The sequence below is a fragment of the Zea mays genome, chromosome 8, assembly GCF_902167145.1.
Source record: "Zea mays cultivar B73 chromosome 8, Zm-B73-REFERENCE-NAM-5.0, whole genome shotgun sequence".
Lineage (NCBI taxonomy): Eukaryota > Viridiplantae > Streptophyta > Magnoliopsida > Poales > Poaceae > Zea > Zea mays.
Window position 1 is genome coordinate 45,527,613 of NC_050103.1, and position 27,818 is coordinate 45,555,430.

General features: G+C 46.0%; 1 protein-coding gene across 3 annotated transcripts; it reads left to right on the forward strand.

The window, feature by feature from the left end:
- Window positions 1-670: 670 nt before the first annotated feature.
- LOC100382371 (uncharacterized) lies at window positions 671-27,452 on the forward strand. Of its 3 annotated transcripts, none has more exons than NM_001175116.1 (12): window positions 671-1,204; window positions 17,826-18,059; window positions 18,272-18,454; window positions 18,568-18,672; window positions 19,499-19,576; window positions 19,717-19,798; window positions 20,490-20,652; window positions 24,550-24,885; window positions 24,980-25,198; window positions 25,884-26,484; window positions 26,570-26,632; window positions 26,796-27,327. In NM_001175116.1, the coding sequence occupies exons 1-12, from the start codon at window positions 1,064-1,066 to the stop codon at window positions 26,976-26,978; spliced, it is 2,388 nt and encodes a 795-aa protein (NP_001168587.1). In that variant the 5' UTR covers window positions 671-1,063; the 3' UTR covers window positions 26,979-27,327. The 3 variants fall into 3 exon arrangements, with proteins under 3 accessions (NP_001168587.1, XP_008655223.1, XP_020397816.1); XM_008657001.3 differs by lacking the exon at window positions 671-1,204 and adding an exon at window positions 1,742-1,759 and having other exon boundaries at window positions 26,796-27,452; XM_020542227.1 differs by lacking the exon at window positions 671-1,204 and adding an exon at window positions 12,944-13,006 and having other exon boundaries at window positions 26,796-27,452.
- The last annotated feature ends 366 nt before the right edge of the window (window positions 27,453-27,818 follow it).

The following is a 27,818-nucleotide window of genomic DNA, read 5'->3' on the forward strand; positions in this document are numbered from 1 at the left end:
TCGCCAATCGCCTCTCCGTGATTAGCGGGCGTTTCCTTTCCGTAGCAAATTTGCCATAGTATGAACTATATATCCTAGGAGCAACAATCAAAACTAATAATCGAAAAATTATAATTCAATATACAAAACGAATCAGTGAGACACCATACCTTGGTATACAAAGTATTCCAACTCGATTCCGACCGTTTTTGAAAAAGATTTGAATGGAGGGAAAGTTGAGAAATGAGAAGGGCGCATCTCTCGGCTAGCAGAACGGTCGATTTATAGGACTTTCTAGCTCGGCGCAACACCAGCCCTAGCCACCGCGAGCCGCCACCGCCACGTTAGAGCTCGACGCTATTGACTATGACGCCGACATGTGTAAGTTCGGTGCCATAGTCTATGACACCGAGCTAAGTGTCCAAATCCTGAAATAAGTCATTCAGTGGTCTAAATATATATTTTTATCGGAAATATAGTTAAAAAAGAAAAATTCCGAAAACATTTGAATCTGCCTGAGAAAAGTGGAGCTCACCCCATTCCTCCTACTTTCTACCTTTTCCACGTAAAAAACTAATATCTGCGAGCTCTCTCCTCTGCGTGGTGTATTTTCAAATTTGTGTGAGCAGAATCAAGGCCACCAATAGCCAACAGGCAACAGCAGCGGAACATCTCGCCTTCTCTGAAAGCCATTTCAGAACCACCTTCAAAGTTCGAACTCCATCTCCTCCGCGTCCGCAAACCAATCCCTAGATCCTCTCGCCCTCGCACCAACCCCCAATTCGATCCACCCCGTCCCCTATCCGCCTCGAGTCCCACCCAATTCGGCGCTAGCCTGATCGGCATTGCCTGCCGGCCTCGTCGTACAGATCTGAGCGCCGTCTCGAGCGCCAGATCTCGCCGGCTCCGCGCCTAGCATTCCGCCAGGACCAGGATTCGCGCAGCGCCGGCGCCGGCACCGGCACCGGCGCCTGACGCCAAGTTGGCGCCTCAGAAGCGGTCCCAGCGTGGCGGCGGCGGAGGTGGCGCCTCCGCCGCCGCCGCGGCTTCGTCAGCCGCCGCGGGGGACTCCGGCGACGCCGTTATGGCGCGGTGGCTGCAGTCCGCAGGTCTGCAGCACCTCGCCGCGTCCTCGGCCGCAGGCGGGGCCGGGGCCGGCGACCTTCGCGTTGGTGGCCTGAGTGGCGGTGGCGGCGGCGGCCTTCTCCCGAGTCTTCTCATGCAGGTCTGTCGAAGATTCCGTGTCTTGCCTATTACGCGTTGGACTTGTGCTTTCTGGTTTCTTCGCCGGCTGTAACCATATATCTTTTGTACGTCTGTATAACGGAATCCATGGAACCGTACCTGTAACCATGTATCTTTTGGATTCTTCTTGCATTTATCCCGTTATAGAAATGGCCGGAATCCACTGAGTTTTGCCACACTTGCTGAATATAGCTCATATACATTTAAACAACATCCATTCTTAAATTTCATTTTACATCTTTATATTATTATCAAAGTGATTTTAGTGAAAGAAATTGCATGTTTCTCATCGAGCCAATCGTCATAGTTCATACATTTAAACATGTTGATAGTCCAAAGTTTCAAAGTTTGGCAACAATGATTCTAGGATGTCAGTGGAAAAGACCGGGGGATTAGCATCCTTTTATGTCTTGGATTTTTACCGGTAGCTCGCACAGCTTGATTGTTTGAGTTTGTAACTTAACAAGGGGTTTACTGCAGAACCTTGTGCTAACTGCTAAGGAAGTAACTAGAAAGTGAGCTTACACATTGCATGGTAAGTTTACTAGTGATCAAATATTGCTGATGGTGTGCATGTGGCTTTGTTATTATTGTTATTTTGCTGGGTGTGGGTAGTTATTACATCTGTACTGTATTTCAAATATGTTTTCTCATAGTATTATGGTGCTTTTGATTGAGCTGTGGCTTTTAAAAAAGCTGTTGTGATATGTGGGCTGTGGCAAAACTACGGTAGATTGTGGACTATGGAAAAGGCGTAAGCTGTTTGGTTCAAACAAGTATAAAACTCACCTTCTATCTCTATTTTTCTTGAAACAACTGTGAAACAACTCTCTATTTGCACCATTTTGGAAAGAAGAAAGCCAAAAGCATGATCCAAGGTGCTTTCAAAACTGTACTAACCAAAATTAGCTGCTTCTGAAAATTAGCTTCTAGTTTGCAACCTTTTTGTTGGCTTTTGGCTTTTCGGAAGCAAAAGTAGCTCCCATAGGCCCAACCAAAAGCACCCTTAAACTGGTACCGGTAACTAGTGGGAGGAAAGAATGTATCCTTGATTCTGATTGTAGGCCACATTTTCTTATAAGATAAGATGTGGTCTGCATAGTTTGCTCTATATTAAATTCATACATGAAACATGGCTCCAAATCTTTGTCATCGTTTAACAATTAGGGGGTAAATGTAACTTAATGATTTTTTTTCTCGAAAGCGCAGGGGAACTGCGCCTTTAATTATATTAAGAAGAGGAGAAACATAATACATAGTACAATAGCTCTCCTTACGGAGGCCAGAAACAAGCATAAAGAAACAAATCCATTAGGAATTCAGGCTACCGACAAAGGAGCAGCCAAAAAGGAGAGACCCTTGGCCCCTGCTAGCTCCCAAAGGTTTCTCTCCTCATCAGCCTGCTGCAGGATTCGAGAGAGGCTGGGGGTCTCTCCATAAAACACACATCTATTGCGGAGGTTCCATATCTTCCAGGCACCCAATATGATGAGAGAATTCAGCCCTTTCTTGACCATTCCCTGCACTGCCTCAGTAGCCCCTTTCCACCACTCTAAGAAGGATGTGAGGCCAGGCTGTGGGGCCAGGGCATGTAACCCAAATTTCCTTAGGAGCATATACCAGAAAATTCTTGTGAAGACGCAGGAAATAAGGAGGTGGTTCATGGTTTCATCTTCCTGGTCACAAAGAAGACACCTTTGCGGGTGATTCAGGCCCTTTTTGGCCAAACGATCAGCAGTCCAGCATCTGTTGTGTGCCACCAACCAAATGAAAAAACGGCACTTTGAGGGGGCCCAAGATCTCCAGATTCTTTTGTAGTGATCAAAAGTAGCAGATCCTAAAAACAGGCCATTATAAGCTGCTTTCGCTGTGTATTTACCATCTGCAGCAAGGCTGAAAACATGTTTATCCCTTATGTTTGGCTGTAACTCAATCCCTGAAAGAGATTCCCAAAGGTTTAGATAATCAACCAAGACTCTTACTGTAAGAGCCCCCTTAATATCTGAAATCCATTTCCTGTTTACAAGTGCTTCTTTCACCGCCCTTTTGTTAGCAATTCTTCTTGGAATTGACTTGTGCAGGCTAGGGGCAATATCAGCGATTTGAGTGCCATGCAGCCATCTATCATTCCAGAACAAGGTGTTTGAACCATCCCCAACCATAGAAACAAGAGCCATAGAGAAAAAAGCCCTAGCTTTGTTTGGGACCTGTATGGGAAGACTTGCCCAAGGCCGCCCCAAATCTGTTTTCTGCAACCACAGCCATCTCATGCGGAGAGCCCAACAAAGCTCAGGGAGACTAGAGATTCCCAAGCCTCCCAGCTGAAGGGGACGACACACCTTTCCCCAGGCAACCAAACAGTGTCCTCCCTTTGCTTCCTTTGTGCCTCTCCAAAGAAAACCCTTTCTTATCTTATCAATGGCATCTAAGGCCCATTGTGGGATGTCAATTGCCATTGCTAAATAAACTGTCATGCCTGTGAGAACATGTTGCACATGAATTCTCCTTCCTGCTCTAGACATTAAGTCAGCTTTCCAATTAGGGAGTTGATCTGCAATTCTTTCAACAAAGGGCTGGAACTGCTGCCGAGAAAGCTTATGCAAGGATAGGGGGAGTCCCAAATATCTGCAGGGGAAGGTTGCCATCTCACAAGGCAGCAAACTCTGAACTTCCATCAAATTTCCCCCGGAGCATTGAATAGGATATACATTTGATTTCTGCACATTATTTATGAGGCCAGAAGCATCTCCAAAAAGTTGCAGGATGTCTAGAGTGATAGAAGTTTCTTCAGCAGTAGGATGTAAAAACACAGCCGCATCATCTGCATAAATAGAAATCCTATGGAGCTTCTTTCTTCTAGATAACTGCTGTAGCAAACCTGCTTCTTCAGCTTTAGCGAATAAGAGGCCAAGAACATCCATAACTAGGATGAATAGCATGGGGGAGAGGGGGTCTCCCTGCCTGAGCCCTCTCCTATGGGCTAAACGTTCCCCCGGGGAACCATTGAGCAGCACTTGTGTAGTGGAGGAGGCCAATAACCCACAAACAATATCCCTCCAGATATGACCAAAACCAATCTGCTGCATGACTTCAATTAGGAATGGCCAGGACACTGAATCAAAGGCCTTAGTGATATCAAGTTTGAGGAGTAGGCGAGGCAATTTCTGCTGGTGAAACAACCTTGCAGTTTGTTGTACCAACATGAAATTATCTTGGATGAACCTTCCCTTTATAAATGCGCTTTGAATCGGAGAGACCAGCTCATTGAGCCTTTTGGCCAGCCGGTTAGCAAGAATCTTGGTGATTAGTTTTGCAAAACTGTGCACAAGACTAATAGGCCTAAAGTCTTTGACCTGCTCTGCCCCCTCTTTTTTCGGTATCAAGGTAATAAAGGCCGTGTTGAGCTTGTAGAAATTGTTGAAATTCCTGCTCCAAACTGCCCTAACTGCAGCCATAACCTCTGCTTTAATACTTCCCCAGCAATCTTTATAGAATCGCCCTGTGAATCCATCCGGCCCTGGGGCCTTATCCAAAGGCAAGCCTTTAATGGTTTCCAAAACCTCTTGTTCTGAAAAAGGGGAGTCTAGATCCTCCAGATTATGTCTAGGCAGTCCAAGGGCATCCAAATCAATAGTCCTTTCCCTGTTTCCACATTGTCCAATGAGGTTTGTATAAAACTGATCCACTGCTGCTGCTTTTTCACTGTGGTTGGTTAGGATACGATCTCCATCAACCAACATGGCCACGAAATTCTTCCTCTTACGATGCCTTGCATGAATATGGAAAAATCTTGTGTTCGCATCCCCCTCTTTGAGCCATGAAATTCTTGACCTTAATCTTGCCATGGTTCGCTTGAAGGAGGACAACATCAAAGATTGTTTTTTGAGCCTGTTTTTAAGCCAGATCTCTGCCGGGGTAAGTGGTCTTTCATCATGTGCCATCTCCAGTCTATGCAGCAACTCCTTTGCCAAAGCCAACTGCAATCTTACATGCCCAACCTGCTTGTCACTCCAACCTTGCAGTCTTCTTGCTGTCATCTTTAGCTTCTTCTCTAGAGTCTGGAAAGGGCATCTGACAGCTTCGTCTGAGTTCCATGCTGAATGCACTTCCTCCTGAAAACCTTCAAGCTTGGTCCAAAAGGATTCGAAATGGAAACGTCGTTTTCCAGGCCTATTGTCACTGAGTCCCAGAAGCAAAGGACAGTGGTCCGAATCAAGTGATGCAGCACTATGAAGAAGAACTCTGGGGAAGGTTAGCTCCCAATCCACAGTACAAAACACTCTATCAAGCTTAACAAGGACAGGGTTATCTTGCTGGTTAGACCAAGTGAATTTGCGTCCTAACAGCGGAATCTCCTTGAGGCCAAGATCATTGATCAAATCCCTGAAACGACCCATCATGGCTCTATTAAAACTGGAGTTATTCTTATCTGATGTTTTATAGATGAGGTTAAAATCCCCAGCCACCAACCAAGGGCCAGCACAGGCTGTTCTGACATCTCTGAGTTCCTGAAGAAAAAGGATTTTTCCATCATCTCCCTAAGGGCCGTACACACAGGTAAGCCACCAAGCCTGCCCTTGCTCCATGCACAACTGGACTGAAACACTGTGATTGTCGATTCTTTGCTGCCCTGTATGACCTATATGTCTTTTCCAAGTGATCAAGATGCCACCACTTGCACCTGTTGATGGCAGGTAGACGTAATCAGAGAACTCAGCTCCAAGCATGGAGAGGATAGTTCTTGTTGAAATGTTTTGCATTTTAGTTTCCTGGACACAAACCACATCCACTTGGGAAGAGTCCACAAGCTCTCTGACTGAGTCTTGCCGTACTGAGGAGTTCAGTCCTCTCACATTCTAGAATAAAATTTTGTTTGGATTCATGGATAACAGTCTACAGAACACTACCACAAAGAACAGGGGGAGGAACCTAGGCTTCAAACAGGCCCTTCTGGTGGCGTGGGCCAACCGAAAAGGGCTGACAAGGCCTCCACCTGGAGCTGAGAAAGTGGGTGCTTGAAAAGCTCTGCATAAGCCTTGAGGGCTTCCTGACTGATGCCTTCATCTTCAGTAATAATCTGCAGGGCTTTCATGGCTTTTTTGGTGGCCCTGCCACCCCAATCTTGCATGCTGAATTCCAATCCAGCTCCAGCGACACGTCGGCTTCGTCTTGGCGCAGCAGCATGTGTTGTTGGAGAGGGAGGAGTTGCTTTCTTGCTGTTTTTATTTGGTATCAGCAGACAAGCGTCAGGTCTTCTACAGATTTTGTTGAGGAACTCTTCTTTTCTTGTCGCAGACAGCGGAGCACCCATGGCTGTGAGGGTATCAGGTCTTGGATCAGTTGTATGCCCATTCTCTGTTGCCAACAACTCCCTTCCTGTTCCATCTTGTTGGCCGTCGTGAAATTGACTTGCTTTTGACCCTCTGCGGTAATAGACCTTCAGCATTCTAGTTGGCTCTGTCTGCAAGGATGCAGCTGTCTCAAGCGACCCAGGCGGATGCTGAGGTGAGACAGGCGCAGGCAAGGCCATCTTCAGTGTCCTAGTATCTTCAATTGGCAAGACATCATCTGGGGTCATCTCTGGCGTCCCAACTCGAGGCCGGGGCGAGACATGCACAGAAGGCACGATCTCAAGCATCCCTGCTCGAATGTGGGGCGAGACAGCCCCAGGCATCGTCGTGTTCAGGAGCCCAGGTAGACAGTGGGGCGAGACTGGCGCTGGAAGCCTCGTCTCTAGCGTCAGGCAAGGCTGGGGCGAGACAGGCCTTGGGAGCCATGTCTCAAGCGGCCCAGTTGGCCGAAGGGGCGAGACCGAGGCATTCCAGGCCATCTCAGGCGGCCCAATCAGGTTCCGGGGTGAGCCCACCATCTCAGACGACGTTCCAACAGTCATGTCGCATTCAATCCGGGGACTGTTTATCTTCCCCGGGGAGATCTGTCCCACCATAACTGTCACGGTAGTCTCTCTGTCTTCCTGGGGCTCCTCGGAAACCGGTGTCTCATCAATGCGCAAAGAAGGCAGCGCATCTCGATCAGGATCTCTCACCGGATATGCTGTTTCCCTTCCCGAGGTCGTTGACGGCGCTGGAAGCGCAACCCGAGGCGCCAGGGTTGCAGCGCCGCGTCCCAACGACATCTGCGGGTCCAGGCGAAGATGAACCGATCGCCGCAGGAACAGGGACGGCGCGGGAAACACCGCCCGAGGCGCCAAAGTTGCAGCACCGCGTCCTGACGGCAGCTGCGGGCCCAGGCGAAGATGAACCGGTCGCCTCTGGAACAGGGACCCGTTCGAACGACGAGACTGGGGGTCCTGGTCCTCGCCGCCGCCGCCATCACCATCAGGTCTCCTGCCGTACGCCGGAGGTGGGGGCGGTGGAGGCCCCAGGTCCGCCGCAGATAGTTCTGACAGGGTAGCGCTCACACTGATCTTGTAAGTGAGGCATCTCTTCTCAAGTGCGTGCAATCCAGGCTCGACGATGAGAAGGTCCATATCACGGTGTAGTCTTCCAGGATCAAAACACCAAGCACTGACCCGAAAGGCTGAGTAATCTTTCTTTTGCAAAGTATCAGGATGCACGTCCGAAATCCAGCAAGAGTCTCTCAAGATGTTTTCTGCCGTAGAACGAAACCAAGCGTGCTCTGGGATTCCTCTAATCTCAACCTCCACCATACCAGACATGATCGTCGAAGATGCATGAGTAAACCTCGACCAGCGCTTGAACTTCAAACTGAAATGAGGCCCCCTATATGCCTTGCCATCATTAAGCACCCTTGAGGCAGTTTCTTCATCAGGTAGAATCAAGACGAAATCCTCTGGCTGGACTTGATGAATCCACATGGCTTCAACCTAATATTTAGCAAAATCGGATCTATTTGAATTAGCAAACAATTTCAGTGTCCACTATTTCTAGTAGCTGCAATGATAATGGGAAAGACACTGTTCTTTTTCTTAAAAAATATCATAGAACATATTACATGCATGACATAATCACATGACTTGGTTGTATTGTATGATTGTTTCTATGCCACTGGGAAACATGATACTCCTTATTTGATGCTTTTTATTTTTTGCGGCTTCCAAGATGCAAGTTTGAGCATTAATTGTTATGCCATACTACCTTTTATGAATTTATTTTAAAACAAAATGTCCAGTAATATAATTTCTGCAGTCAAGCTTGACAATTTAACCATATTAATTGTCAAACTTTGGAATTTTGATAACATGCTAGAATGAGAATTCAGAAAGAAAATTGGAGGGAATGTGTGAATTGCTTGCACTTTCAGTATCATTGTTTCTATGCATTGTTTTCTTGAACTTATTGGGATATGCCATTTTTTTCTCTTTTTTGGAGATAACTTGTCTATTCTTTCCTTCTCGTTTTGTGTTATCCCACGATTCACTCACCGTCTTAGTTTCATGGCTTCTGCTACTGCTACTGCATTGACACAGTAAGCATGCCTTAGTTTGTCCATGATTTTTTTTACAGTTTATCAGAATCAGCGCATCTTAGGACTTACTCATTGACAGTGATCCATAGTTGTTAAGACATCGCCTAGGTGACGCCTAGGCGGTAAGGCGCCCCGGCGACGTAAGGCGTCTTGCTCGCCTTACTCCTGCACCTAAGGCGAGTGGGAGAGGCTGTCGGCAGCTGGTGGGGTGGTGGTGGCTGCTCCAGCAGCGGCGCGGCGGCGCCGACACAGGAGAGAGGGAGCCAGCAGGGAGAGAGGGAGAGAGCTGGTAAGGAGTGTGAGCTCTGTTGTCTTGCCGGTAACAAATCACTCAAGGAGCTGCACGGTGGGGCGCGAAGGCTAGGCGCCTAAGTTTGTCATGTAGGGTCGTTGGTTTGTCCTTGCGTGTGGCAAACTTGTACTCTAGAGTGATGTGTGGTGAGGGGTGGACCTCATGCCTCCCCTCATGTGTTGTACTGTTATCTTTTTTCTTAATGAAATTACACGCAGCTCTCCTGCGTTGTTTGAGAAAAAAAGGGAGGGAGCTAGGAGAGAGGGAGAGGCGTCTGGGAGGAGGGAGTCGGCTGGGACTGGGAATGAGGCAACTGGGAGGAGGGAGTTGGCTGGGAGAGATGGAGAGAGGAAGTGGGCTTAACCTAATTTCAATGGGCTAGTGGGCTAGTTGGGTGTATTTGTAGGTTGATTGGACTGACTGGGCTAGTCCTTTTCTTTTCTTTACCTTTTTCTCTTCTTTTTAAATATTTTTGTGCTAAATACTTTCTCAAATATCAATAATTTTTTTTTCTATTTTTAACTATATTTAAGGCGTTGCCTTTGCTTAAGCCTTTTTTTCTCGAACGGCGCAGGAGGTCTGCGGTCATTTCATTAAGAAGAGTAGAAATAGGATCGTCCAGCATGGCCGGACAGAGAACACAACAACCATACACACCCCTACAAACCAAACTGAAACAATAGAAAAAAAAGATAGAAAAACCTGAAACTAGATCAGCAACAAAACTCTAAAGAAAAAGACCTGCTGCAAATCTAACTACACAACCAACAGAGAGCACAAAAACCTGGGGAAAACCTCCAGAAAGGGACTGTGGAGAATCATACATTCCTGGACAGGGCCCAGACATTGAAGTCCAAAAGCTTTGAAGCTCCAGCCCACCCCCACTTTTTGCATTCCCCCCAATCTGTGTAAGCAGGGCCTTGCATTTTCAAAGACGCGTGAATTCCGGTGCTTCCAAGTCTCCCAGGCTGTCAAGATGATTAACGAATTCAGACCCTTTTTCCTTTCTTTTGGCATAAGTCTAGACACTTTTCTCGACCAATTGGGGAAGCTAGACTCAATCAAAGTAGGAGCCAAATCTTGTAGTTTCAGAGCCTGGAAAATATGCGTCCAGAGCTGTCTAGTGAAAACACAGCTAACCAGAAGGTGTGGATGGTTTCCTCGTCCTGATCACAGAGAGGGCAGGCCTCAGGATGAGATAGCCCTCTTTTAGCTAGCCTATCCGCTGTCCAACAGCGATTTTTGAACACCAACCAAATTAAGAATTTGCAACGGAGGGGGGCCAACTCTTCCACATTCGCTTCCAAGGTGCAAACTTGATGGATCCATTGAAGAAAGCAGCGTAAGCTGACTTGCTACTGTAATAACCAGTCTGGGATAACCTCCACTTATATGTATTAGGCATATCATGATGTAGGATTGTTCCTTCCACTTGGTCCCAAACCTGGACATATTCTTCCAGCACCTGTACCGTTAGTTTCCGACGAATGTCAGCCACCCATTGGCGATCATTTAAAGCTGCTGCTACTGTTCTCCGGTTAGCCACTCTTTAGGGATAATCTGATTCAGATGGGGAGCGAAATCAGCAATGCAGTTTCCATTCAGCCACCTGTCCTTCCAGAATAGGATTTTCTCACCATTGCCTACAATTGAGGTAACTACTGAGTTGAAAAGAGCCTTAGCATTTATGGGGATCTCAATATGGAAACCAGCCCAAGGCCGAGGCTGGTCAGTTTTTTGTGCCCAGAGCCATCTGATTTTTGGCCCATCCCAGCTTCTCAAGACTCAAAATACCTAGGACGCCATATTCCAGAGACCTCTGCACATTTTCCCAAGACACATGACAGTTACCTCCTTGAGCCTTTTCCTATCCCATCCATAGGAAGCCCCTCCTTATCTTGTCTACTGCCTTGATAACCCATTTTGGGAGGTCCACAGCTAACATAAGATATACAGGTGAAGCTGTTAGCACAGCCTTGACCATGATTGAACAACCAGCCCGGTTCATTAAGGAAGGTTTCCACCCAGGGAGATAATTTGCAACCTTATCCACAAGCAGCTGCAAGGACTCCTTTGGGGGGGGGGTCTGTGGGCAGCAAGGGGCAGTCCAAGATAGGTGCAGGGTAACTCCTTAATGTTACAAGCCAGAGTTTCCACCAATAACATCCTCTCATCAGAGCAATGAATGGGAACAATGGAGCTTTTGGATAGGTTAGTATGCAGTCCAGAGATGTGGCTAAACATATCAAGAATATGCTTGATAACAAGTAAATCAGTTTGAAAAGGCCCTAAAGTAATTTTATTTTTAGCCCAGCCATTGGAACCAGAGGGGGTATTCTTGTAGCGTGGCGGGACAGAAACCTTTCCACTGGAGTTTCTGTCATCAAGGAGTTTTCGGTGTCAGTTCAGTTTCAGTTGCTGTCAGGTCAACTCTGGTGGTTCACAGGTGTTTATGGGCCTCATCAAGATAACCTTAAACTTGCCTTTCTTCAGGAGCTCGGTGTGGTCAGGAATGAATGTGAAGGGCCATGGATCATTGCTGGGGATTTTAACATGATTTATAGAGCAGAAGATAAGAATAATTCCAATATCAATCGAGCTTTGATGGGAGATTTCAGAAGCTGGATCAATTCTCTGGAGTTAAAGGAATTACCGCTTTGTGGGAGGAGATTCACCTGGTCAAATCAGAGAGAAGATCCTACCCTTGTCAAGCTGGATCATGTCTTCTGCACTAACAGCTGGGAAGAATTTTTTCCGGATTGTATGCTCTTTAGTAATGCCACTGTGGCCTCTGATCACTGTCCCTTGACTCTCAAACTCAAGATGGATATTAGGGGGAAGCGCAAATTTCATTTTGAAAGTTTTTGGCTTAAGCTCCCTGGGTTCCTTGAGGAGGTTGCTGCCTCCTGGAATCAGCCAGCTCACTGTTTCTGTCCTCTTGAGAAAGTGTCCATGAAGCTGAGGAGATTGTCCAAGAGACTGCAGTCTTGGGGGCACAAAACGGTGGGTAATGTTGGGACTCAATTGGGTTTGGCTCGCGAGGTGTTGCACAGACTGGAGATTGCCCAGGATGTTAGGACCCTGGCTGTGGAAGAGGTTTGGTTGCTGCGAAAGCTGAAACAACATTGTCTCGTCCTAACCTCTTTACAGAGGACAATTGCCCGATTAAGGTCTCGGATACAATATTTGAAGGAAGGGGATGCAAATACAAGTTTTTTCCATATGCAGGCTTGCTTTAGAAAAAAGAGAAACTTTATTTCTCATTTGGAGGATGAGGGCAGGACTGTGACTAATCATGACCAGATGCAGGAGCTGTTGGATAATTTCTTTTCAGATCTTTTGGGGACTGAAATCCAGAGACCTTTCACTCTTAATTTGTTAAATTGCCACAGGGATCCAGTTGACCTAAGCGATTTAGAATCTCCTTTCTCCGAAAGGGAGGTTCAGGATACTATTGCAAGCCTTCCCAATGATAAAGCACCTGGTCCTGATGGTTTCACTGGGAGGTTTTACAAATCTGCTTGGCACATCATTAAGACAGATATTATGGCTGCGCTGGACTATCTTCGTTTTGGAAATGCTCACAGTTTGGGGCTGCTGAATTCTGCATATATTGTGCTTATCCCAAAAAAACGGAGGCCTTGTCAGCCAGGGATTTTCGGCCTATTAGCCTAATTCACAGCTTCGCTAAATTGGTTACCAAGTTGCTTGCTAATAGGCTTGGCCCCCACCTTCAGAAGTTAGTGGCTGCTAACCAAAGTGCTTTTGTGAAAGGAAGATCGATTCATGATAATTACATGATGGTGCAACACGCTATTAAATCTCTTCACAAAAAAGAGTCAAGTTTATTTTTAAAATTGGACATCTCCAAGGCTTTTGACTCCGTTTCTTGGGCTTTTCTCATTGAGGTGCTTTCTCACCTTGGATTTGGAAATATTTGGCGAAATTTGATTTCGAATCTGTTGGCTTCATCATCCACTCAGGTGCTGCTGAATGGATCTCCTGGTATTCCTATTAGGCATCGGAGAGGGCTTCGCCAAGGTGATCCCCTTTCCCCAATGCTATTTGTGCTAATAATGGACGTCCTTAGTAGTATGTTTCTGCTAGCTGAAGATAGGGGGCTGCTCCATAACCTTCTGGAAGGGAATGTCCGAAACAGAATTTCTATTTATGCTGACGATGTGGTTCTGTTTGTTAAACCTATAGTGGAAGATCTGAATTGTGTTAAGGTAATATTGGACTGCTTTGGTTCAGCGTCTGGACTGGTGTGTAATATGAACAAGAGCTGCGCCATCCCAATTAAATGTAGCGACCAGGCTGTGCAGCAGGGTTGCAACCTTCTTCGTTGCAGCTCGGCGTCCTTCCCCTGTAATTATTTGGGTCTTCCAATATCAGATAGAAAGCTCAGAAAGGCAGATCTTTTGGACTGGGTTGAGAAGATAGCAGATAGACTCCCCAATTGGAAGGCTCGGCTACTTAATCTTGCTGGCAGGACGACGTTGGTGCGTTTTGTTCTCTCTGCCATCCCTATTTATCTCCTCATTGCCATGAGTATTCCCAAGTGGGTGATCAAATCGATTGATAAGATTCGCAGAGGGTTCTTATGGAGAGGCAGAAAGGACGTGAATGGAGGTAATTGTTTAGTCTCTTGGGATGTCGTTACAAGGCCGCTTCTATTTGGTGGGCTTGGGGTCCCAAATTTGTATTATCAGAGCTGGGCTCTGCAAGCTAAATGGTTGTGGCTGGAGAAAACAGATTCAAACAGGCCCTGGCATGGGCTTATGCTGCCTGTGCCGTTGCAGGTCAGGAAGTTCTTTCATGCTTCGGTTATTACTGCGGTGGGCAACGGAAACAACACTTTATTTTGGACTGATAGATGGATAAATGGCGGCTGCATCAATGATTTTGCTCCTGATGTCGTTTCCAAGGTTGATAAAATTATTGTCTCCACTAGAACAGTGGCCCAGGCTCTTGGAGGACAGCAATGGATCAGTGACATCTTGACACCTCTTTCCTGGATGGGGATCCAACAATTTTTGCTGATTTGGGATGCTGTTAGCACTATTGTGTTAACTCAGGAGGCGGATATTCACACCTGGCTGCATACTTCCTCTGGTCAGTTTTCTTCTAGGTCTTGTTACAGGGCTTTATTTATGGGAGCTATTACGTTTGAACCTTGGAAGAGGCTTTGGAAATCTTGGGCTCCCCCTAAGTGCAAGTTTTTCTTATGGCTGGCCATTCGGAACAAATGTTGGACTTCAGATAGATTGGAGAAGAGAGGTCTGGACCACCCAGTGTCTTGCCTACTCTGTGATCAAGAGCAGGAAACCATACAACATATTTTGTGTACATATGTCTTTGCAAGACAGTTCAGGCATTCCATTCTGTTTGGATTGAATGTTGGTAATCTCTCTCCATCTGGAGATGAGGTCTCCTTTGCTGATTGGTGGCGAAAAACAAGTAAGAAGATTCATAAAAGCAAGAGAAAGGGCATGAACAACATCATTATCTTAGGGGCCTGGTGTTTATGGATCCACCGCAACAAAGCTGTTTTGATGGGGAGACCCCTTCGCTAAGCTCTATCAGATGCGTCTTCCTTGATGAGATTGGGTGTTGGATTACGGCTGGTGCCAAGCATCTTCAGAGCTTTGGCTTAGAGCTTGCACGTAACCTTCACAGGGTCTAGGGAGTGGTGTGTGTTTTGTGTTTTTTCGTTTTTTGAGTAAGCCTGCTTAGGGCTTTGTACCTTGGTCCATTTTGGACCTTTTTTCTTCTCTAATTAAAATGATGCGCAGTTCTCCTGCGCTTTCAAAAAAAAGGCCCTAAAAAATGACTGCACCATCTGCATAAAAGGAAATCCGATGCTTGGCATGATGTGGACAGCAAGGGGCTGAAGCAGATGGTTATTTGTAGCATAATTAACCAAAGAATTCAGAGTATCCATGACCAAGGTGAAGAACATGAGGCTGTGTCCAGCAAGGTCCGGTAAAGGATCCGATACCTTAAATGTAGCGGACGTCAGCCTCCTTTTTCCCTCCAGCAAGGCACGCTAAATGCTCCGGTAATATAGCGGACAACGTCAGCGCCCGCCAAATGTGGAGGCTCTCTCAGTGCTCGCTATCACGTCTCTGCCTTCGCTCCCGCGCCCACTCGGAAAGTTCCCCTCGCACTCGTCGCCACCGCTCTGAGCAATGAAGCAGGTTCGTGTTTGTTCGGAGGCTTTCACTTCTGCTTCTGGTAGAGATTTGAGGCCTGTAGTTAAGTTGGCACCTACGAAATCAAATGAGAAGACATCTTGCTTCGCCATGGCCTGCTCAGCCGCTACATCCAGAGGTGAAATCTCTTGTTGAGGTACTCCCGCACAGCAGCCGTCTCATCTTAACGGTCAGTTCTTGGTGGCTAGGAGAAGCTCGTGAATCTTGAGAGCATGCAGTACTTGCAATGGTATGTGGTGCACACCAGTAAGGGAGATTCTTGAACGAGGAGACGTTCTGAATCATGAGGGCATGGGTTTCTTGTCGTTGATATCGTTAGCGCACATATGGTGTTTGACGGAATGCCATAAGCTATGCCATGCATTGTTGCTATTTTTTTTCAGCCCATGTGACTTACCGGCAAAGCCTTCGCTTGTCCTTGTCGGTCCCTCCGTCCTAAGGACTTCGCTTGGTTGGAGTAGACTTCGCTTTCCCCCGTCATGATTTATCCTGTTCACGTTATAAATGAACCGAGCGAGGGGGGCAAGTGTTGGGGCGAGGGCTGAATGCCCCCCTCGCTCGGTTCATTTCTAACGTGAACATGATAAATCATGACGGAGGGAAAACGAAGTCCACTCCAACCAAGCGAAGGCCTTAGACGGAGGGACCGCCAAGACAATCGAAGGCTTTGCCGGTTCCCGGTTCGGCTAGGAAAGGCGAAGGCCTTGTCGATTCCCAAAGACCCGGCGCCCTAAGACGAAGACTACTGTCACTACCCGCGCGTGTTAATAAAGCAGGCCCGTGCAGAACTGCCCTGGGTCGCCTGACCCCACTTGTAAGCCACAACGCAGGTAGGATAAATGGTGTGCCCATCCGTGTTGTACTTAACCACACTGTAATGACCTGTAATAACTCTTGAGGGGGGAATATTCCAGGAATAACGTAGGTAATCAGGGGCATAACTGTATTTACCAAGGTGAGACTGTCCCTTGGTTACCTATAAATACCCCTGCATTGTACCCTGATGGGACACGCTGAAAAAACACTGTTGCTCTAATCCACCGTGTTGTTAAGCATCAAAACATTCCTGTTCTCCCACTGTTTGGACTCGCTCGACCACGTGTTAGTGAGTTCCAACAAAGGCCTTGATGATGATAAATTGGCAGCCCAGGCTCCCCATTCACAAGAATGCGGGTGGAAGAGGTGGACAGCAGCAGACTAATGAGATCACACCAACGCTGTTCAAAATCCACATACCTCAACCTCCATAAGGAAAGGCCAAGAAATAGAGTCAAAAGCTTTAGATATATCTAATTTGAGAAGCACATGTGCTTCATTCTTCTTATGCAAGGCTTTTCAACATTTGCTGCACAAAGAGAAAATTATCATGAATATTCCTTCCCCTGACAAAAGCGCTCTGAGTCGTGGAAACAAGAGAGGACAGCACTGGCGCCAGTCTGTTTGCTAAAGTTTTTCTCACCAATTTGGCAAAACTATGTATTAAACTTATGGGCCTGTAATCCTTCACCTGGTTAGCATCGACTTTCTTGGGCAGAAGGGAGATGAAGGCCGTATTGAGCAATCTGAATATGAAGATATTACCCCTTGAAATGGCAGCAAAAGCTTCAATCACATCATATTTAATGGTACTCCAACATTCTTTATAGAATCGTCCAGTGAAGCCATCAGGCCCTGGGGCTTTATCAGAGGGTAAGTCCTTAATAGTTGCCCAGATTTCTTCCTCAGTAAAAGGAGCATCCAGACTAGAGAGATCATGTTGATGTATATCAATTTCAGAAAGGTCTAAAGTGGAAGTCCGATCTTCGGCAGTTCCTAAGACCCTTTCATAATAGTCAAAAACTGCTTCCTGTTTTTCCTCTTGGGTAACAGCCAGGGAAGTTTCAGTTTGGAGCTTTGCAATGAAATTCTTCTTTCTAAAGCGGGCCTGCTGGTGGAAAAAGGAAGTGTTAGCAATCCCCCTCCCGAAGGTAAAGAATTCTAGAGCACATCCGAACAATGGTGCGCTCCAGGGAGGCAAGATCAAGGCAGTGCAACTTTAGCTTCTTTGTCAACCAATCCTCACTATTGGAGAGTTTCCAACTCCCCTTGCAATTTCTAGTCGATGCAATATTTCCTTTGCCATTTGCAATTGGAGTTTGATGTTTCCCACCTTTTGCCCCCAATGTTGTAGGCCTTTACCGAGGCGCTGCAACTTAAGGAAAAGGCGCTCAACCGCGCAGGTAGACTGCACGGGAGCGCACCAATTCTGTTGAACAGCCTCATGAAACCCTGGTATCTTGCTCCAGAAATTATCATAATGGAATCGCCGCTTACCTTTGGTTTGTACTTTTAATCCCTGCCTTATGCCTTATCGCTTAAAAGGTAAAAAGGGGGACAATCGCCTTACCTCGCCTTGCCGCCTTAACAACTATGCAGTGATCTGAAATCTGCAGTTCATATTAGATCTATGTGCAAGGTTCCTATGTTGAACCTTTGGTTCTCATAGTTTGATAAGTTTGAATGTCGTTTTGTGCTTTTATTATTGCCTATCATGTAGTTGAAGTATATGCAATTTGTTTTTGCTCGTAGGTGCTTTATTAATGCACATTTGCTGCCACTGGTCGTGTTTATGTAGTTTAACAATATGGTAGTATTGTTTTTTGTAGGGATATGGACCACAAACAATCGAGGAGAAACAGAAGCTTTATACATTATTGAGGAGCCTAAATGTTAATGGTGGATTAGCATCTGCATCTATATCCGAGCCCTATACTTCAACAGGACAGAGCTTTGCTGGTGGTGCTCCTGTAGATGGATTTTATTCACCTGAACTTAGAGGTGAATTTGGGGCTGGCCTTTTGGATCTTCATGCAATGGATGACAGCGAGCTTCTTTCTGAGGTATTTCTCTAGATTTTACCTGCACGGTGTATTCCAAAAGATGCATGTCTACACTCTACACTTTGTTTCTCCCTTCCTTTCTGTTCCTTCTAGAAACTGGAGAGATGATTCTGTTGACTAAGATGTTCTCTAAAAATTTATATCCCTATTTGTTTCATGAGTTGCGATATCATTTTCATGCATCTAATCTAATTATATTATTGTCTTATCAGAATGCTGCATCAGAACCATTTGAGCCTTCGCCTTTTATGCCAAAAGAAATGGATGATGACGACTACGATGTAATAGCAGAAAACCAACAAGGTCTAGTAGACAACCAGAGTGCCTTCACCAACGAAAAAGAAAACACTGTGGTCAGTGCAAGAGAAAGTAATGTAGCAAAGATTAAAGTCGTGGTATGTTGATTCTGCCTTCTTCTGGTCCACTACTGTCATACATTTAAATCAAAATTCACTCTCTCTTTATTTCCTATTTCATTGAAAACAAGCTTTATCTCATCAACTGGCAGGTAAGGAAAAGACCTCTGAACAAAAAGGAGGTATCTCGAAAAGAGGAAGACATCATAGATGTACACAATTCTCAATTCTTAACTGTCCATGAGCCTAAACTAAAGGTGCTGCCTGTTCACCAAAGTACTTAATTATTTCTGTGATGGTAGTTTCACAAAAATAGTTAATTGTTTTGTCAAATATTGAAAAGTTACCTTATTGGGTTTGTTGGAATAGTTTGATTATTTTTTGATGCTAGTGATGATATTTATTGATTGTGAAAGAGAAAGATGCAATACACGTTCTCCTTCAACGGGTTACATGATAACCACTGTAGCTGTGTATGTAGGACAGCCTGCATGTTGACAATATTTATATTCACCTTGGCTTCGCTTAAGAAACAAAGCAACACTAAGTAATTATGATGCCAGCATGATTTAGGTAATTATGTATTATAACTTGAATTAACAAGCATGCTTTGAAGTGCTGAAGTTGACTGTTCTGATTGAATGGAAAATCACAAGGAATTTCAGAAATTGAATGTTCTGGTTGTCCAAAGATCTCAATTTCAGTCGGCATTTTGAGTTGTTTGTGGTCTACTGCGTCTCCCTGCAGTTAGCCTGTCCTTTTAGAGAAGTGGGTAGTATGTTGATTCTGGGCCTAGATGTACATTGTTATATAATAATCTGCATGGTGTTGTCACTATCTATAATTGAAATCGAACAAGGTTTTTTACCAGGGTTGCAAAATAACTTTCTATAAAGCTGGACTGATGGAAAGACAAACCATTCCTTATTTTACTATTTTATATAAGTGTATCGTATGCTTGCTCTGTTGATCAATGTGTTTATAGATGCACGAGCCAACATGCTTTAGGAACATAAGTTTCATTCCAAACATTTTTAATACCTTTTCATATCAAATATACTAATATATTGTTTTCACTGAAAGGTGGATTTGACAGCTTATGTGGAAAAGCATGATTTCTGCTTTGACACTGTCTTGGGCGAGAATGTAACTAATGATGAGGTATTTTTAATTATAATTATATCCAGTTATTGATCTCTAAAATGATTACCTTGCACTGCCCTCAATGGATGTTGTAGAATGTCCCCTTTCTTGTATTCATCTACATGTTTTGACATTATACTTGCTGTTTTCTTTAACAGGTGTACCGTGAGACTGTGGAGCCTATTATACCATTAATTTTCCAAAGGACAAAAGCGACATGCTTTGCATATGGCCAAACAGGTTATATAAGCTAAACACTAGAAGTCTATTTTATTTTTGGTGTAATTGTGACTTATGTCCTGGCTCTGCTAATGATTATTTGTTTTATCTCCTCGGTGAACTCTTTGGAAATAAGCTTGTGCTTGTGATTCTGTTTACCATGCTTCAAATTCTCCACTGCAATTTGTTTAATGGTAAACTTTGTGCTTGTCAAGCATTTTACTCTAGAGATATTGCAAGCATCGATTTGCACGACCCATTGGACATGATAAATCCAAGCATCTGAGATTTGACACTAAGTACAACTAGTGTGGAAACATTGGCAGTTTAGGGCTAGTTTGGTAACCCCATTTTCCCAAGGGATTTACATTTTCCCAAGGGAAATTAGTTCATTTTCCCTTGGGAAAATAAAAATCCCTGGGAAAAATGGAGTTCCCAAACTCGTCCTTAATAGTTTTTACATAAGTTTGATCCCTGTTTGGGGAACATTATTTTTGGGGGAAAGGTGCTTAAAATTGATGGTACTTGAACTACATGTTGCAATTATTAAATTATCTATTGTCTGAATGCCATGGTCTTCTTTTATTTGTCTCAGCTGGATCATATGGCAGTCATGGTGAATTATGATAAGGACCGTTCCTGTATATAGTTGTTACTCCTGAATTCTTTATTGTTTTACTTGGTAGTTTGGCTTATGAATCTTCATGTGCAGGCAGTGGCAAGACCTATACAATGCAACCCCTACCTCTTAGAGCTGCACATGATATGGTTTGTCTTTTACATCAACCTATGTATCGGAATCAACATTTCAAGTTATGGCTTAGCTACTTTGAAATTTATGGTGGCAAACTCTTTGATCTTCTTAGCGAAAGGAGGTAGGTTACTTGAATTCTTATGTTCATTTTTGGCATAGTATAATCCATCGGAATTTTTGTTTTTGGGTCATTGGTCAGATATACACTTTGGTTGCTTGCAGATTATTATGTATAATTCAAGTGCTCCCTCCGTTTTAAATTGTAAGATATTGTCTTTCATAGATAGTTAGATACATTACGTTACTAAGTATCTAGATGTATAAATACCTGCATAGTAAAAGCTATGTATGTAAAAAAGCCAAAATGTCTTACAATTTGAAATAGAGAGAGAGTATAATACAAGTGGTCATTTTGGTTCTTGTTCCTTTTTTCTTGTGCGCTCATCTTCATGTACTACTTTCACGCTGATGTGCCTTCCCTCCATATAAAATATAAAGATTTCTGGGTTTGTCCTAAGTCTTGCTAAATTTATATGAAAGAACAATAATATTTGTGATACCAAACGAGCATCATCAGAATAATTCTGAAATATATTTTTAATTTACTCATTTAATCTAGTAGACACTGTTTTAAAGGCGTCGCCTAGCTAAATCAGCAAGAGGGCAGAGGGGAAGAGGAAGGGGCGCCGCTGAATCAGGCTGGTGGCGGCTGAATTGGGGTCGGAGGCAGCAAATCTGAGGCCGCGGCGGCGAGATCAGGGGCAGTGGCGGCCGAATTGGGGCCGGCGGCACCTAGATCGGAGGTGGCAGCGGCGAAATCAAGTGGCGGCGGCTGAATCCTGGGGGGAGAGAAGGAAACCAAGGGGAGGAGAGAAGGAAAGCAGCAGCTCAATCGTGGGGGGAGAGAGGGAAACATGGGGAGTATATGGGTTGGCTGCTGGGCTTGGCTTCCTACCCCTTTCTTCTCCTTTTTCCTTTTTTCTTTTTGTTCCTCCTCCATGCTGATGTTTTGCCGGTTCTCATGTTGATAAGGTGTCGCCTTGCTCGCCTTAAGCGTTGCCTATGCGTCCAGGCGGTGGTCCAACACCTTATCTCGCCTTACCGCTTTAAGAAATGTTAGACAGTGTGTGTTCTATGTGTAGATGGGCTGGCACCACTATTGGGCTGCCGACCCATTAGGGTTAGGGTTTTCCCTGAGTCTATCTATTTGTATCCATCCTGTATGCAATACATCCAATAATTTACATTCTTACATGGTATCAAAGCTAGGGTTTGATTTCCCTTCCCTCCCACCCCACAACCGTCGACCACCTCTTGCACAGTCGCTGGCACCTGCTTCCGTGTGTTGTCTCCGGGAGGCTCATCCTTCCCTCCTGGGGCGGCCACCTTCCCAGTCGCCGGTCTTCCCTCCTCTCTTCTGCTCGCCCCCACCAGGACGCTAAGGTCCTCCCTCTGCCATCGATCTGCACCCCGCCCTGCTCCAACCCGGCAAGGCCGAGCAGCACGCCCAGGGTTGCCGTTACTGGTCCTGAGCCCTGCGACCACGCCGTTCGGCCCTCCAGCGCCCTACCCGTGGAGCTCGGTCACGCTGGGGCCTCGTCAAGATCCAATCGCGGCCACTCCTTCCATGGCGTGCGTATGTTTTCCTCACAGTAGAGGCCACCACGGCCACGCGGGCGTGCGCGCAGGCATCCGCCGTGGGACGCGAGGGAGTAGCAGCCGTTGCGGCTTTGCGGGCGATCCCTTCCCCAACGGCTGTCTACCCTTCCTCCACTGGCGTGGCGCCCCTCCCGCTCCCCTTGGCTGTCGGATCCACGTTGCTGCGGCCTTCCCAGCTGGATCCGTCGCCCCTTTGGCCGGATCGTCGTTTTCATGTCTAGACCCGTCCATGCTTATTAAAACGACGTTTAAACGTCGTTTAAACTATAAAACGCTGACAGGAAGTGAAACGACAAAACGTTTTACGATTCGTCGTAAAACGTCGTTTAAACGTCGCGTTTTGACGTTTAAACGCGGTATAGAGTGAAACGCCGCGTTTCGGGCATTTAATGCGTCTGCTGCTAGAAATTGGCCCACCCCAATTAGAAACTACCGCCCAGGCCGCACTTTCACCAGCCCAATTAGTAACTCGCGTTCTCACCAGTCGCCGCACTCCAGGGCGCGCTCTAGCCTCCAGGCCGCCGCTGCTCCAACCCTCCTGCGCCGCCAGGCCCGCCTCTGCGTGCCGCCGCTCCAGGCAGCTGCTCTCCAGGCTGTCCTCCCTCCAGGCCGCTGCTCTCGAGGCCGTCCTCCAGCCCCGCCTCAGAGCCTCTGCGTGCCGCCACGCTCCAGGCCGTCCTCCCTCCTGCGCCGCCCGTCCGGCGTTGCTAGCCCCTCCAGCCCCGCCTCTGCTGTCCCACTGCTGCAGGACTACAGAGTAGAGAGACTGACTGTCCCACTGTTTGGTATTTGACTTGATATAATTGCCTAAAATTATGATATATTAAAATTTCCCTATGTTGTTTAAAACTACGTTTAAACTTTGTTTAAACCGTTTAAAAGTTAAAACTCACCCATGAGCGTTTCAACGTTTCGTCGTTTTAATAACCTTGGACCCGTCGCTGCCGTGGCCTTCCCGACCGGATCAAATGTCACAGTTGAGGTGGAGGCCGGCGCTGGGGGAGAGCACGTCGGCAACTTGGCCACCATGGACGCTCGTCGGCCACGGGGCACTCCCGCAGGGGGCGCTGTTCGCCGGCCGTTGAAGGCCAGGGCGCGAGCGCAGGTCGGCCGCCACTGGCCCGCGAGGCTGGGGGCGAGCATGCCATGCAGGACGTCGGGAGAGCCGACGCTAGCTGCTCGCGCGAGAGGGAAGTCGTCGGGGAGCCACCGATCAACGGGAGGCACAGTCAGGGGGGTGGCAACGCGACCAGGCAAAGGAGGGGGCGTGCGGCGTGTCCGCAACCGAGGGGGGGGGTTGCCTAGGGCGATGACCCCATGGGGGAGGAGCTCGGTGGACTCCTCAGGGACGACGACGCAGGGAGCGACGCAGTCCGGCTGGGAGCCTGGCTCTGGGGAGTTGTCCGGGGAAGCAGCCAAGCAGGACACGCGCCGTGGGCATGGAGGACGCCTGCGTCTAGGGCACGAGCAGGAGAGGCGGCGACCGGGTCGGGGACGAGGGCGGCCGCCGTGCACGCGCCCAGAGAGGAGGTACTAGAGAGAGCCATAGTGGGGTCTGTCGGCAGCCATGAAGGCAGCGGCGACATATCTGGTGGGGGCGCCGGCAGAACGGCCGTCAGAGGTGGGTAGGGAGAGACGAACGACATCTCAGGGGAGGTCCGCCATGGAGGAGAAGGGGTTTAGTAGGTGCCGGCGCTGAAGAAGGAGGTCGCCCTCGGGAGAGGATGAGCCTCCCGAGGACGACGACGTGGAAGCAGGTGCCGACAGCTGTGCAGGAGGTGGTCGGCTGCTGTGGGGTGGGGAGGGGAGAATGAAACCCTAGCTTGATACCATGTGGGCTTATGTGGAATGTTTGATGTATTGCATAGGAGGTGGTTACATATATATAGAGACACAGGGTAAACCCTAACTTTAATGGGCCGACAGCTCAATAGTGGTGCCAGGCTGCCAGACCGTCTACGGATACATATAGGAACACACACTCTAACAGACCAGTCCAGAACTTGGTGTTTGCCCTATTGCCAACTTCTGTAGTTATAGCAGCAGCAAAAAGGGCCTGTGCCTTCCCATGAATTGAGACCGGGAAGGCTGCCCATGGTTTGTTGGGCTTAGTTTTACCCAACCACAACCAGCGGACTCTAAGCGCCCATCCAAATCTCTGTAGGTCTAAAATGCCCAAACCGCCTAACTCCTCCGGATGGCTTGGGCCATGCTATTAAACAGTGACCTCCCTTTGCCTCCTTATGTTTGCATAGTTTCATGGCACAATATTATCCTTTTGACTTAGTTTTGTGGATATTTTTTTTTACTTTTATGTATTTAAATCAGGCTACATTTTTATTCTTTTGCTTTTCTGTAGGCAACTCTTAATGAGAGAAGACGGAAAGAAACAGGTCTGTATTGTTGGTTTACAGGAGTTCGAGGTTTCTGATGTCCAGATTGTCAAAGAATACATTGAGAAAGGAAATGCTGCAAGAAGCACAGGCACAACTGGAGCCAATGAAGAGTCCTCACGATCTCATGCTATTCTGCAATTGTCTGTGAAAAAGCATATCCCAGTTACTGAAACCCGGAGACAGAGAGACCGAGATGCTATTGAAGCAAAGAATACAAAGCATGTGGGGAAAATGTCATTTATTGATCTTGCTGGAAGTGAGCGTGGTGCTGATACAACAGATAATGACAAACAAACAAGGTATTGTTTTTTTGCACTAGATTTGGTTTTTCAGCTTATTGTGCTCGTGCTGTATGATATTCATTTTTCCTTATGCTTACACGCCTTGTGCCAGAATTGAAGGTGCAGAGATCAACAAGAGCCTTTTGGCTCTCAAGGAATGTATTCGGGCACTGGATAACGATCAAATACACATTCCTTTCAGAGGAAGCAAGCTAACAGAGGTGCTTCGGGACTCCTTTGTTGGAAACTCCCGTACAGTGATGATTTCTTGCGTTTCACCAAGTTCAGGTTCATGTGAACACACACTGAATACGTTAAGATATGCTGACAGGTAATATTTCTTTTACTGTACTGAATTTACATGTATGCTCACATACTTTGAATATATATCTATAGTTATGAGTTATCTAGTTGTTAATTCTACTCTGGTTCCTACTCTAGTAAGTCTGCATACAGTTCATTCTTTTTTGAGTTTATTAAGTTTGCACCTTTGATGAGAATTTGGAGATCCTGGGCACCCTGTAATTTTTTTGGTGGTTTGTGGTCAAAAATCGGTGCGGGGCAGCAGATAGATTATCCAGACGGGGTTTACCTCATCCTGCTGCTTGCTTATTGTGTGACCAGGCTGAAGAATCCATCCAACATATTTTAGTTTCTTATATACTTTTGCTCGGCATGTGTGCCTGAGGGTGCAATTCAAAACGTGCAAGTGGTTCTCCAGATGGTGAGTATTGGGAGCAGCCTTTGGTGCTTTAATCCTCTGCGCTCCACAAGCTGCTCCTTTAGTTGCTCCCCCTTTGAGTGTGGTCCAGTATTCCTTGGTCATGATTGTGGTTGTATATATTTGCATTTAGTTTAGGTGTGGGCGTGGGTGTGAGTTGGAGTTTTTGGGGTGTTTCTAGAGTATGCCTTGTGCCTCTTGTTTCCCCTCCTTTTGTTTCTCTGTTTGAAATGGCACTCAGGTCTCCTGTGCCGTTCCAGAAAAAATCTTACTGATATCACGGATTGATAAACAGGGTTAAAAGTCTTTCAAAAGGTGGTAACACAAAAAAGGAGCAGTTTGCTGTGCAGTCTGTATCATCTGGCAAGGAATCTACCTACACATCGTACCCTTTATCATGTGAAGCTGAAGAGACTATGGAGCAGACTCAAGAAATTAGGCCTGTTGATTCTTCTAGGAAAGGTGTTGACAGTTTCACTTCCAATTCTTCCATTGAGCCTGAGAAAAACTCCTATTGTATGATTCCAAGCTATCCACATAAAGGAAAAGAAGAAACTAGTACTAGATCTGGTTTGAATGATAGGGAGAGAGGGGACTTGAAATATAACCAGGCTGGTTTTAATAGTAAAACACATTCACTTCAGGAATCAATAAATTCACAAGAAGAGGTGAAAGTGACAAAAGTCTCACCACCCCGGAGAAAAGCTAACAGGGATGAGAAATCAGAAAGGCAGGTCAACTACATGAAAAAAGAAAGTGGGCCTGAAATTAGTCGGACTGGTGTTAAGCAGCAACAGCAACTTAAACAGCTGCAAAGGCCATCATCAACCTCATCGTCGCAGGTTTTATCCAAGCAATCTGAGAAGGAAGATATGGAAATAAACACAATACTTGAGGTGAAGTCTTTTTTAATCAGCATGAGATATTGTTTGATCCTGAGTAGAGATGTGATATGAAATCTATTTTTTGAGTGCATCTTAGGAAGAGGCGCTGATAGCAGCTCACAGAAAGGAAATTGAAAGTACAATGGAGATAGTACGAGAAGTAAGTTCAAGTTACTCAGTTGTATTTAAATGTCACCACAGATGTCAGTGTTTGGTAATAAATGGTTGTCCAACTCTATGTTGCTCATCTCAGTAAAAAAATTTGCCAGTTCCATGTCTCAGCATTGCACTATGCTGCTAAACATGACATGCTTTTTTTTCAGGAGATGAATCTATTAGCAGAGGTCGATCAGCCAGGTAGTCTTATTGACAACTACGTGGCACAGCTAAGCTTTCTGTTGTCGCGGAAGGCTTCTGGTTTGGTAAGCCTTCAGGCACGCTTGGCACGGTTTCAGCAGCGCCTCAAGGAACAGGAGATTCTTAGCCGTCAAAAACCATTGAGATAGTTTAAACCGCCCAAAATGGAAACCTTTCGGTTTGTCGTTGATCGCGAGAAGCCTCGGATACTGGAAACTGCCATCGATTGCGACAGCCTCGGATCATGGCCTCCAACATCGCCTTTTAGGGATCTAAGGGTGAAAGGATGGGAGATGGAAATGTGGGCTGATGAAGTGCGCATTCATTATTGATTTTGAGGTTTTATGAACCAGTTTACTAATTTTTCTTTTACTGAAAAGGGTGCTTGAGTGTATTTTCTATCGATGTCATGGGTTTGTCAACGTTTGCCATTTTCTTTTGTACGAGTATAGTTGTAACTGTTGTTCGAATACCGGTAGTGAAGTGCTGCGAGTGAGGAAATAACCTTGCCTTGCCGTTATGGTGTTGTATCTTTTGTTGATATTTATTTCGCATCAACAAAAGAAAAGCAGCGTTCGATAAATGTCTACAGGATTTGCTTTGTACCTTGGGGGTGCCCTGTTTATTGTGACTACAAGTCTGTGATATGCATTTTTTATACCTTTATTTTTTGTACCTTTTTCTGATTGAATCCGAAATCCACACAACACCCGAAGCCAAATGTCAGACAAAAATAGTGCTCAGGCAAAAAAAAAAGAGCTCCTAGTTGCAGGGCCATTAGAAAGAGCTCGAGACATTATTCTTTGGAGGCTTCTAAATTTCTGTTGAGGTTGTAGTTCTATTTATTTCAGCTTCTATCAGAATCGGTTTCTGATAGCCAAACACTTCGTTTTAAGCTTGCTTTTGTGAAAATTGCTCAAATTAATGTAAATGTAGAAGTCGTCAAGTCATCGTGACGGGAGGAATCTATTGCTTACTAAATTCTAAAC

Coding starts and splice junctions, on each gene's coding strand:
- LOC100382371 (NM_001175116.1), top strand. CDS start 1,064: ATGGCGCGGTGGCTGCAGTCCGCAGGTCTGCAGCACCTCGCCGCGTCC. Junction 20,653..24,549: donor GATCTTCTTAGCGAAAGGAG/GTAGGTTACTTG, acceptor GCTTTTCTGTAG/GCAACTCTTAATGAGAGAAG. Junction 26,633..26,795: donor CAATGGAGATAGTACGAGAA/GTAAGTTCAAGT, acceptor CTTTTTTTTCAG/GAGATGAATCTATTAGCAGA.